The 13,505-nt window shown below is 35.2% G+C and overlaps 1 protein-coding gene across 1 annotated transcript; it reads left to right on the forward strand.

The window, feature by feature from the left end:
* Positions 1–1,381: 1,381 nt before the first annotated feature.
* LOC117983087 (cytochrome P450 4g15-like) lies at positions 1,382–10,825 on the forward strand. Its single transcript, XM_034969549.2, has 12 exons — positions 1,382–1,507; positions 2,613–2,824; positions 3,737–3,934; positions 4,273–4,455; positions 4,632–4,701; positions 4,863–4,989; positions 6,008–6,188; positions 6,556–6,668; positions 7,553–7,621; positions 7,936–8,104; positions 8,997–9,182; positions 9,882–10,825. Exons 2-12 carry the CDS (start codon positions 2,617–2,619, stop codon positions 10,058–10,060), a joined length of 1,683 nt encoding a protein of 560 aa, XP_034825440.1. The 5' UTR covers positions 1,382–1,507; positions 2,613–2,616; the 3' UTR covers positions 10,061–10,825.
* The last annotated feature ends 2,680 nt before the right edge of the window (positions 10,826–13,505 follow it).

Raw genomic sequence — 13,505 nt, forward strand, 5'->3', positions numbered from 1 at the left:
CTGAGTACAGAGTTGTTCAATTCAAAGTAAACTAGCTAATGCCCGCAACTTCGTTCTCGTCGATTTAGGTTTTTAAAAGTCCCGCGGGAACTCTTTAGAACGGGAATTTCCCGGGATAAAGTGTAGCCTATGTCACTCTTCAGGGCTTTGACTAAACCCATGCAAATAATCGCGTCTATCCGTTGCTCTGTTGCGATGTGATTGAAGGATAAACCAATAAACAAACACACTTTCGCATTTATAATATGGGTAGTGACTAGTGAGGTAGTGATAGCTTAGCTAGCTCTTGATCAACTACTTACTTATGGATGTGTAAAGGTCAAAGCAAAGTGAACGCAAACCACAGAACTCTTAACTCAGACCTCTAGATCGTCGGTAGTGGGATCGATGCCTTAACATCAGACATTAAAAATCCGCACGTCATTATATTAGCAACTTATTCGTCACTACTGTGTTCGATTAGCAAACAATGAAAATTGCTCAGGTCAAAAGTCAAGGTATAAAAACAAATTAAAGTTTTTTAGTTAAGGTGCGGTTTATGGAGGATAATTTTTTGAACTAAGTAATTCGTCGTTTAAGCTGATAGATGTCCACTAATGTGTCCAGTAAGGATTTCTAATCTTGTGCCGCCTATCGTTCGTCTCGAGCGGCTCCCAGGGACACGCTTGAGATCGTCCATTCACCTAGGAACTTCTTCTTTGTCCGGGGTTTCTTTTCCGCACTTAGCCGTAGTCTTCCATTGTACGTGAGACCGCTGGTGCGGCTCCCCGCAGGATCACATCAGCCAGCTGAACTCACTCCAGACACCAAGCAGGCCACCCAGGTCGGCGAGAACTTCAGGAAGCTAAAGTATCTAATGGGGAGCTAATGTACGCTCCTCGTTGGACAGATACACCAACGCATTTAAGCAGTACAGTAGTAGGTACACCTCCTTCATGAGCTTCTGGCTTCGCGATCTACAAAAATACCTACTCTAGGGGGAGAATGCTTGATGTTGAGGTGCTCAGATTCATTCTGAGCTGTGATTCTGAGCCTCTATTACTCGAAGGAACATAGTTTATTTCATTTACCAAAAGTAAGGTGTAACTATTAATATTAACCGGTACAAGTAAATAATTAATTAATTTAACCTTCAATCTTGGTATAATTATTAATAATGATTAATAATAATTTTCAATACGTTTTAATTAATAATAATTTACTACCATTCTACTATCATGCACGTATATATTATATACTATATACATATAGGTAGGTATCATGTTTCAAATTTAACTCTATAAACTGTAATCATCAGTACTTTTAAATTTAAATATACGTACGCACATCTTCGCCTTAACAGTGACTGTTAGGTGACAGTGGTAATTTATTTTCAATTAAAACGAATACATTGGTGAAATTATAAAAAACTGTACTTAAACAAAGTAAATGTCATTTTCGAGTAGTTTTATAATTGTTAGTGGAGTGAGGAGGACACCCCCAATAGGATAATTACAAAGAAAGCTGGGTAAGGCTGAAATTTTATAACAATTAACAATACACTCAATTTAATAAAAGTATTTAAAATATTTTTTCAATTTTTTTTAATATTTTGAATTCTGACTACTTTTAAGATGACGCTATCGAAATTTTTACTTGAATAGATATTGTGGAAGCTATATAAGTTACATGCATCTATTCTAAATAGACCCAAAGAAGTAATAAAATATGACAATTAATAATTTAATTAAATAATCAGCTTTAAGTTTTAACTAATCAGTTCATGAAATCTTCTTCTTTAGAGATTGATTTGTATTATAATTTGTGTGTCTCCTTATATCCTTATTTTGAACTAGCTGATACCCGCGACTTCGTACGCGTGGATGTAGGTTTTTAAAAATCCCGTGGTAACTCTTTGATTTTCCGGGATAAAAAGTAGCCTATGTCACTCTCCAGGTCTTTAAGTATACCTACCCATGAAAAAAATCAGGTCAATCGGTTGCTCTGTTGGGACGTGATTGAAGGACAAACCAACAAACAAACACACTTTCACATTTATAATAGGGGTAGTGATAGCTTATAAGTAATATTTCTTTTCCATAAATAAAATTGTATTTGTTACTATTTTTTTAATATCTAAATACATAAAAAGAAAAGTTGACTGACTGACTGACTGATCTATCAACGCACAGCTCAAACTACTGAACGGATCGGGCTGAAATTTGGCATTCAGATAGCTATGCATCCGCTAAGAAAGGATTTTTGAAAATTCAACTCCTTAGGGGGTGAAATAGGAGTTTGAAATTTGAGTAGTCCAAGCGGACGAAGTCGCGAGCATAAGCTAATGTTAAATAAATATACTGGACTACTTATAGTAAAATTAAAGATATGAAACAAGTAAATCACTTATAAATAATATGGTATATTTTTTCCTGAATGACGCTCATAAAAGAAAGTTGCAGTAGATACTAGATAGTGCGATAATTATTGTGTGTAACCTATTGAAGGAAATCAACCGTGGCAGGTATTCTTTAAGATTTATCAGAGAAAATTAATTAAGTAAGTACCTAAATATACTTACCTATTTGTGTTTGTAAATTACATCTAAACAAATTATTTCAATCTTCGTTCAGCAAAATGACGGTCGTCGAAGACATCCAGCCATATCAACTGAATGCTACGAGGCTGATCTTCTATCCACTGGTCCTGCTCGCCACTGGTCTATGGCTGTTCTACAGATGGCAGCAACAGTCCAAGCTGTTTAGATTGGGGAACAAAATTCCTGGCCCCCTCGCTCTACCGATTCTTGGCAACGCACTCTTGGTGTGGGGGAAAAGGCCTGATCGTAAGTTTTTATTTTTAGGGTTCCATACCTCAATAGGAAAAACGGAACCCTTATAGGATCACTTTGTTGTCTGCCTGTCTGTCTGCCTGTCTGTCAAGAAACCTATAGGGTATAGGGTATTAGGCGAAAAGAACAAGAAAGAGGGTAGTTCGCTACTGCCCTTGACAGCTCGAACTTCATCTCTCGCAGCACCGCAGTCCCGTCGTGACCACGACCCGTGCAATTGGGTTGAAATATCGACAAATAAAAACAAAAATTAATCGTGGTATGTACCCGTTTAATACATTAAAATATTTATAATACGTTAAACCACGAAATAAGCTTAAAATCATTAACCTTATCAGGGTACTTCCCGTTGACCTAGAAACATGGAATTTGGAAGGAAGGTAGGTTTTATAGCAGACATAAGGGGAAAAATCTGAAAACCGTGACTTTTTTTTATGCATCATAGTTTTTGAATTATCGTGCAAAACATCGAAAAATTTGTAGTGGGAATGAGTGTAATCTTTTATTAATAAAATTCCAGACTCAATTTTAGACTTTTCTTTATCTACACGTTTAACGTTTAAAAAAAATGACACAATCAAAGATTATGTAAATGATAAAATAGCGTAGATTTAACTTGCAGCGCGCTCCAACAATGCGTGGGACTGCAATTTATTTAAAAAAAAGCATTTATTATATTAGTAAGTAGTAGTAATTATATTAGTAATTAACTCTGTACCAAATTTCGTCAAAATCGATTAAACTGTTGGGCCGTGAAAAGCTAGCAGACAGACAGACACACTTTTGCATTTATAATATTAGTATGGATTGACACACCAAAACAATAGAAATATATAACAAAGAATATGGTGTACATTAGTATTAAAAGACATATTTTCTATAGACTATATTTTCCTTCTTCAACAGAACTGATTCGGGTCGCCCTAGAATACTCAAACTATTACGGAAATGTGGTCCGAGCGTGGATAGGATCCAAACTGCTCATTTTCCTAACGGATCCCAACGATGTGGAAGTCATCCTGAACAGTCAAGTTCATATCGACAAGTCCACTGAATACAGATTCTTTAAGCCCTGGCTTGGTGACGGTCTACTGATTAGTTCAGGTAACATTATTGGTTTGATTTTGTACTATTAATTCTTTTAAGTGACTACATTTAATTTAATAACCTCAAAAGCACTGTTTCACATTTTTGCTGTATCTTTACATTCAGGCGATATAAAAGATGAATTGATTACTGACTTCTGGTTCTGGTAGACGTTTTTAAATAGTTTCAAAGAATCTACAGATTTTTTTAGAATACCTACCTACACAATCAACAAAATCATCTCCATCTTGCTCTAAATCAATTTTTCTGTAAAACAATGTACCTACCTACCTAAGTACCTGCACAAAATGTCTACTTATCTTTCGACCTACAGCTGACTTGTGTTTTTTGACTAGGTGAGAAATGGCGTTCCCACCGCAAAATGATTGCTCCAACATTCCACATCAACATTCTCAAGTCTTTCGTAAACGTGTTCAACCAGAACAGCAGGAACGTCGTTGATAAGATGAAGGGAGAAGTCGGCAAGGTATTCGATGTTCACGACTACATGAGCGGAGTCACCGTTGATATTCTTCTGGGTAAAAATTTATTTTGTCAATTTTTAGTTAATTTTAAGTTGATTACCTAATTTGCTTTGATTTTGTTTCCCCAACGTAGCATTGCTAAGTTGCTGAATACTTACTTATTAAGTAGTAGCACTTCTTGCTTAAATTTTTTTTGACAATATTATAAAGTTTCATGTTTTTTTTCCTAGAAACTGCAATGGGTATTACAAAAGAAACTCAGGATGAATCAGGATTTGATTACGCTATGGCCGTAATGAAGTAAGTGATTTACGCCCCCTCCGCCCTACCACCACTCATCCTTATTATTCAAAGTCTTAATCACTTCCATTAAAAACTTATAGTGGGGATTTTCAGAAGATATCATTGCGGTTTTCCAAATCCTTTCACAGATGGCTATAAAGTCTTTTCGATTATTTCAGGATGTGTGACATTATTCATCAAAGGCACTACAAAATCTGGTTGCGTTTTGACGCCATTTTCAAATTCACTGCCTTTTTTGAGAAGCAGAAGAAGCTTTTGAGTACTATTCACGGTTTAACGAACAAGGTAAGATGCTTCTTCTATAAGTAGGTAAATATTATGATGAATCATGTCGAAAAATGGTATATTGCCTTTTAATTAAATTAACAATAATGCTTTTTGAAAAAAAAAATGTTTTTATCTGAATGCAAGCCGATTTAGCGTTCCGTGTTGCTTGCTTCGTTAAAACCATAAAACCAATTAGGGCCAAATACATAACCTCAAAAGCACCGTTTCACATTTTTGCTGTATCTTACACTCAGGAGTCAGGTGACATAAAAAGATGTATTGATACTGACTTCTGTGGATAAGGTACTGTAGGTATACATTTTAACAGTAAGTACTTATATGCAAAAAATAAACATATTTTTACATGTAGAAAAAACTTATCATTAAAAAATATACGCTGTCAATGGTCATTTATGGGCATTGTGCCCAACACATTAGCGCTATTAGCTATTACCTCGCTGAAAAGAAAGGCTTAACCGTTGAGCGAAATAAACGCCAGCTCTTGGGTCACCAGACGCGTGGACCAGCTTTTGGGACACGACGTTTATAAAAGCTTTCGTGTCCGATGACCATGGGTCTTATATGTAAGCGCCGCAAATACATAGTCCATACTACTTACTAATGACTTAGTATTTACGGCGCTTAAGCGCTTGAGCAGACTCTGCTGCTACACTACAGTGAGCCTTTTGGCACGTGCCCGGTAAATGGGACGCTGCCAACTCGCATCCCACACCCGCGCACGCCCCATCGACCATGGTACTATAGTCATCCCATCCGGCCTCTTCCCGTTATCCCTGTACAAGCCAGAAGGTTCTAGCTGAGCTGGGATGGAGGCAGTGGCCAGAGCGCGACGGACTATAATATCATTAATAGCACCATGTTGATATAAGCGGCCTGCACTCCAAATGCAACTGAGTCCATGATAACCACACCGGTATTTAAAATAAGATAGATCTACATTTTATGGAACCCAATAATATTTTAAGAAAATGTATGTGTTGAATCTCAAAATATTTAACCCAATTTATTTTTGTAGGTAATTAAAAATAAGAAGGAGAAATACCTACAAAACAAAGCAAAAGGAATTATCCCACCCACACTTGAAGAGTTGTCGAAGGACAATGACACCGTGCTGGCTAATGATGTGAAGACTCTAGCAGACACAGTCTTCAAAGGTTACCGTGATGATTTGGACTTCAATGATGAAAATGATGTTGGTGAGTATTTTGACTGATTTCCAAGATTCGACAACAAACAAGGTTTTCATTTTCGTCATCATTTAAACAATTACGATGTTTTTTTTTATAAACAGTGTTCAGAACTATATGAATATGGTAACTTGGTCCTGTAAATATAAAAGCAAAGAGGTAACGGAGATAAAGACCGGAACTCCTTAGAAACAGAATAGACCGGTCCCATACTGAAATTTGTGATAGATAAAGTAGGTACCTTTCTTACCTTTAAGTAATCACAAATGGGACTTAATTATAGACTATAGTGATATTATCTTTTTAATTCCTACTAATTGGGATCTCTTGTTTAAATTAATCCGCAATGATCGAAATATAACTCTTTTTTCTAAAGGTTCGAAGAAACGTCTGGCTTTCTTGGATCTCATGTTAGAGTCAGCTCAGAACGGAACAAACCAGATCACTGATCATGAAATCAAAGAGGAAGTAGATACTATTATGTTTGAGGTGAGTCAAAAATTTACGTACCATGCCATGTACCTACCTAATAATAACTTAACTTTAATGAACTTTCTTAAAATGTTCTAGTTCTGGCAGCAATATCTCTTTGAACAGTAATTTAGACTATAATATGGTGGACACAACACAGATCTTTACAAAAACCGGTCAAGTGCGAGTAGGACACACGAAGGGTTCCGTCGTCGTACAAAAACTTCACTTCAATTTTAAGCGTTCCGTACCTCAAAAGGAAAAACGGAACGGATAATAAGAATTTCAAGATGACCAACATGAGAATCTAAAAAAAACCGGCCAAGTGCGAGTCAGGCTCGCGCAATGAGGGTTCCGTACTACAGTCGTATTTTTTCGACATTTTGCAGGATAATTCAAAACTATGATACATAAAAATAAATAAAAATCTGTTTTAGAATGCACAGGTGAAGCCCTTTCATATGATACCCCACTTGATATAGTTATCTTACTTAGAAATTTGAAAATACTAATTATTAGTTCATGACCACAAATTTTTTTGTGTGATTTAACCCTAAATTCACGATTTTCAGATTTTTCTCCAAATGTCAGCTATAAGATCTACCTACCTGCCAAATTTCATAATTCTAGGTCAACGGGAAGTACCCTGTAGGTTTCTTGACAGACAGACAACAAAGTGATCCTATAAGGGTTCCGTTTTTCCTTTAGAGGCACGGAACTCTAAAAAGTGTTATTTCTTGTACAATGGTACAGAACCCTTCGTGTGCGAGTCCGATTAGCACTTATTTTTCCTTTCGTGGTACGGAACCCTAAAAATATGGATTCGTTTACTAATATTTTTTGATACTATAATTGATTCCTTGGTACTTTTTATTTAATTAAATCTAACTATGTACCTTCAGGGTCACGATACAACCGCAGCTGGATCGAGCTTTGTCCTTTGTCTCCTTGGCATTCACCAGGAAATCCAGGTACGATGGAACTATTATTAGATTTTTAACTAATTTACTAAGTAAAGTTATACAATAACTAGCTTATGCTCGCGACTTCGTCCGCGTAGACTACACAAATTTCAAACCCCTATTTCACCACCTTAGAGGTTGAATTTTCAAAAATCCTTTCTTAGCGGATGTCTACATCATAATAGCTATCTGCGTGCCAAATTTCAGCCTGATCCGTCCAGTAGTTTGAGCTTTGCGTTGATAGGGGTTTGAAATAAGCTAGTTTATGCATATTTTAAGAATATTTTATGGCCCATATAATAATCTTAGAACTCTTAATCCAGGCCAGAGTGTACGATGAGATCTACTCTATTTTCGGAGACTCAGACCGCCCCGCCACCTTCGAGGACACTCTGCAGATGAAGTATCTGGAGAGAGTCATCTTTGAATCACTGAGGATGTACCCACCAGTACCGGTGATTGCTAGAAAGTTGAACCACGATGTTAAAATCCGTAAGTACTTATGAAGACGTTTTATCTCATTTCTCATGTTAAAAAAATCTTTATGTGGAATAAGAGCGATACAGTACTAGATAAGAAAATTATAAGCAACAAATAGAGATCACACAACACTTTTGAGATTACTATGCCATTCAAGAAGAACAAGACTATAGTTGCAAACTAAAGAACCGGTGACACATTTCTGTGACGCAAAAAATCACAATACAGGGTATCACCTCAGCCTGTTTTTGAGCGGCCCTTAAAGAATTGTTTAGTACTCTGAACAAAAATCTTTTGATTAATTTAGAGGGTGGACAGAGCTTCGGTAGTCAGCATCTACCTAAGCGGCTCTTAAAGAGATACCTATCTTTAGAGAAGCTTTTTGCATAAGTAGTTACCGGCAGGTGAACTTTGAGGAAGGCACATGAAGATGATAAAATATTTTGGTTTAGACGCCAAAACCTCAAGCATCAAATGTGACGCATTTTGAGCAAGTAAGTAGGTATTGAAAATTCGCCAGACGTCATCAGTACCTACGCCAAACCATTTCATCATTTCTTCCGAGCCATTGATGCTTTTTCGCATTTCTGACATTTCCTCCGGGCCGTTGATGATTATTCTGCATTTCTGGCATATCTTTGGCAAATCCCATGCGGTCACAGTGATTTTTTTTGCATTTTCAGTGCTAAAAATGCGTTGTATTTGGCCTTGGGGCACATTGGTTTTGGTTTTTGGTGCATAATTTGCGATCCAGTATCCACATAATATAAGAAGGCTATGTATACTATGACAATCCTCTCCTCTTCACACAAAAATCTTTTAGACAAACTATAGTTATACATTACTCTGATAAATCTATCAAGATAAAACGAGCATCTATTCAAAAAATCCTTTTGATTTTCAGCAACCAACAACTACGTCCTCCCAGCGGGCGCGACTGTCGTCATCGGCACCTACAAAATACATAGGAATCCTAAATTCTACAAGAATCCTTCTGTGTTTGATCCTGATAACTTCCTGCCAGAGAACACTTCGAATAGACATTACTACAGCTACATTCCATTCAGCGCCGGGCCCAGGAGTTGTGTAGGTAAATAAATAAAAGAACCTTACTTTTTGTTGAAAATAACTTCGTTATTGCTGCTTTCTAAACTACTTACTCATTAATTTACTACATTAAATTACTTAATTGTTTATTTTTTTTGCAAAAAGAATTAGAAATATGCAGTAATTAAGATTAATTAATTCATTCATTCATTCATTCATTTAAAAAATACCTATTAACACTTATTTCTCTAATCGAAAAATTAATTAAAAAGCACGCAAATTCGTGCCGAGGCGACTAAATAACAATTATGATAAATATTATATTTTGATTTAAAAGATAATTATTTACACGATCATCATTCTCATCTCATCGTGATCAACTTATCGCCGGCTCACTACTGAGTATGGGTGTCCTCACAGAATCAGAAGGGTTTTGGCCATAGTCTACCCCGCTGGCTTGGTAGAATTAACACGTCTTTGAGAACATTATAGAGATCTCTTAGGCATGAAGGTTTTCTCACGATGTTTTCCTTCACCGTTAAAGCAAGTGATATTTTTTTGCATAAACTCACGTAACTTCAGAAGTTAGAGTTGCCTGCCCAGGATTGAACCGCTGATTTCCCGAAAAGGAGGCCGACGTCTGTACCACTGGGCCATCACCGCTCTTACTTGATAGTAGTGACCAATAATGTATTATTTACATCTAACTAAATATATTTTTATTAAAACGCTGCTTTTTTAGGTCGCAAGTACGCCATCTTGAAGCTGAAGATTCTGCTCTCGACAGTCTTGAGAAACTACAAGATGGTGTCAAACATCACTGAAGATCAGTTCGTCCTCCAAGCTGACATCATTCTGAAGAGAACCGATGGATTTAGAGTTCAAATCGAACCCAGACAGAGAGTCCCGTCCTCAGCCTAAAAATCCTCAAACTATGCTCAGAAGCTTACAACTAAATGTGACGGAGAAGATTTTGATTTAACTATATTCTGGCTATCCTTACCAAGCATAATAATAATAGCGAGTCGAAATGTTTGGGTTAATAGATATAATAAGTAATATTTGAATAATAATTTAGAATACCTACAATATGTCATTGTGTTAATTGTATATAATATTGAGTTGTCGTACGAATGCCTTATAATTTAATATTTATAATAAATTATTATAAAAATGAGCATGTTCACGAAATCTCTGAACTGGGGAAAATTTTGTTGTCTAGTAAATAACAATTTTTATATTAGGTATGTATAAGTAGCCAGATTTGGCACCAAATAATACTCTATAATATAAATTATATACATCAATATTATGTTTATGATACGTACCTACGTAATTTTATGTAATGTAGGTACATGTTTTTAATTTTAATATAATAGAAATAGCAGTTAAATATAATAATTGTATACCGTATGTACATAGATTACATGGATGATCGAATATTGTATAATTATATTGTAATAATATACATGCCGAATACAATAATTATTATGTTGTAAATTGGTTTATATAGGTACCTACATATTTTAAGTACTTAACGTTATAAATTGAGTAAAGTTATTTATGGTTTATAAAGTTTGATTTAGGTATATATAATCGTAAAGTAGTTGTACCTATGCTTATTTATTATTATTAATTGGTCGCCAAAGGTGATGTTATAATAAAATGACGTTAAATAACATAATATTATAACTCTTTAATTATTATACCTTGGCAGTTGATTTACACTTACAAAAACACAATATTTTATAGGTAAGTATGAGCTACGAGTATGACAGGACACATATAGTACGCGGCAGGTCGAGATGGCAATCGGGGTATGAGGCGGGGGGACACTCCGCACACCCGCACGTCACCCGCGCTCGTTCGTACCGGATTAGCGTGGGGACTATGCGTTCCCTCCCCGATTGCCATCTCGACTTGTCGCGGACTATATTTTATGGATATATATTACAATCAATTTAATATATCGAATAATTTTCACTATAACTAGATATTCAGCCACAACTCTAGAACTTGTTTATAGATTAAATTTTAAAAAACTTGTTCTATATACCTACAGCTAATACAGCACATATTTCAACAACGTAATTAATAGTAAATTATTAACCAAGGGTATAAAGCAGTGTCTTCTGTCGCGGGTGACGATTTAAATCGCGAGGGTAACGGAGGACTCGAGGCTTACTCCCGAGCGTAGCGAGGGTGTTAAAAACTTAAATCACGAGCGAAGCGAGGGATTTAAGACGAGTCCTGAGTGTAGCGAGGGATTTAAGTTCACCCAAGACTAAGACAGCTTTATCACCGAGGAAAATACTCTACTTTTCGTACCATTTGCGAAAAAATTAACACAATAACTTGGACGATCTAACCTACAAGCACAATAATAATATGAGATAAGCATTTATTAAACGTATTTTTAGAACATTAACTTATTTATAAAAATAAATTAAAATAAACTTAACGTTTACGTATTTGAAGAAAACAAAAACGCGGCAAATTCCTAGACTAATATTTTTTGTCGGAATAGCAAATGCATCAAGCTCATACGGCCTCGTCGGTTTTTGTAATTTTATTTAATAATCATAACTGCATAATAAATACGTATTCCTTTTTCAAAAAGATGTATAATTCTTTATATACAAACTCAATGGTGTAAACACAAATGTAGTTCAGTATAAACGGTAAAAATGGAATCTAATAGAAAAAGTGTTCACGCGAGTTTTTTTTATACATTATCGGTAGGTATTTGTTTAGAGCAGGACAGCAGCATACACATTATTGTTACACGAGAAATAATATTTCTGTGCGGTGTGCCATAGTATTTCCATATATTAAGGCTACCTTAAAATTGATGTCAGCCTTTATTTTAAACTTAAGAATTCTGTATTTTAAAAAAAATTACGCATCTCATATCCGCATGGTTGCGGAAATAAAGCAGGCACGCGTGAATTAAATAAATTAGGTATAGACATATTTTCGGACTGATTTACAATTTTAATTAATTATTTATGAATAATTCGATTAGAACACGTGCCACATCAAAGTAGTAGATAAGTACTATTAAGTATTCTGCGACCCCACTACAAAAAATTTACATATATATATATGTGTACATATACATGTAATTTGTTTGTACATATATATATATATATATATGTACATATACATGAACCTAAAAAAATTACGCTGCTTTTTTTTAGGTTTGGATGTAAGAGGATATCTTTGGAACTAATGATCCAATTCTGAAAAAATCTTTTACTGATTGATTAGGTCTCGGGGTTAATGTAGCTACATTAACCCCGAGTGCGGTTCACGCGGATGAAGTTGCGGGAAAAAGCCAGTTAAAAACTAAAATTTAATCCGAAATTATACTATAAATTGATACTTTGATTTAATATTTTGTAGATTCCATGGAAATTTTAGATCAAAAACCTTGTTCAGCATTCAATATCAAGAGTCAAGACCTTGAACTTACATTAAAATAAATATTAATGTAGAAAAAATCGTATCTATACTAATACTAATGTACTAATTAATCTAAATTATAAAGAGTTGCAACTTGTTAGTTTGTGAATGTAGGAGACAATCTCCAGAGCTAATGATTCGATTCTGAAAATTCTTTCGCTAAAGACAGTTAGGACATTATTCCCGAGTGCTGTCGTAAGTAAATTACCTCATAATACGCGACCAAAGTCGTCGGCAAAAACTAGTGGTTTATAAAAATAACGTTAATAATGACCGGTTTTTAACCGTTTATTATACTACTTTTTGGTCTTAAATATATTTCAATATAAGTACCTACTAAAATAGTTATTTTGAACTTATTTCACCACCATGGTGGAAGCAGGTTTCTTATGTACAATCATATAAAGCCTGACCAGAAAAATATAACACCTCGCCATATTGCGGAAAACTCATGGAACTAATTTATGCAAGACATATACCTACTTAGTGATTATAGACTATTTACAAGTGGCGCCCCCAGACCAAGTTTTTATATTTCTGGTCAGGCTATACCTACCTACTATTACTGGTACCTATTGATGTACGGTTAACAGTCATTAAAAATATTGCTTATTAATATTAAAGCTCTCAAACTAATAAGAATACATAACTATTTTAATCGATGAGTTTTGGTATCTTTCGTGAACTCGCATTACTGTCTGGTAGGTATCAATGATATTAATATCTATTATTTTCATTAGAATTGATTCATATTCACGTCGTCAACAGTCGACAACAATAATTGTCATATAAATAATAATAATAGGCGTGGCCGTGCACACTACGCGCTCGTAAAACACGTAAAACTAAGTAGTTTTACGTGTTTTACGAGCACGTCTATACGACATTGGTACCTACTTAT

This window comes from Maniola hyperantus, chromosome 6 (genome assembly GCF_902806685.2).
Source record: "Maniola hyperantus chromosome 6, iAphHyp1.2, whole genome shotgun sequence".
NCBI lineage: Eukaryota > Metazoa > Arthropoda > Insecta > Lepidoptera > Nymphalidae > Maniola > Maniola hyperantus.

Coding starts and splice junctions, on each gene's coding strand:
- LOC117983087 (XM_034969549.2), top strand. CDS start 2,617: ATGACGGTCGTCGAAGACATCCAGCCATATCAACTGAATGCTACGAGG. Junction 6,189..6,555: donor CAATGATGAAAATGATGTTG/GTGAGTATTTTG, acceptor TTTTTTCTAAAG/GTTCGAAGAAACGTCTGGCT. Junction 7,622..7,935: donor GCATTCACCAGGAAATCCAG/GTACGATGGAAC, acceptor CTCTTAATCCAG/GCCAGAGTGTACGATGAGAT.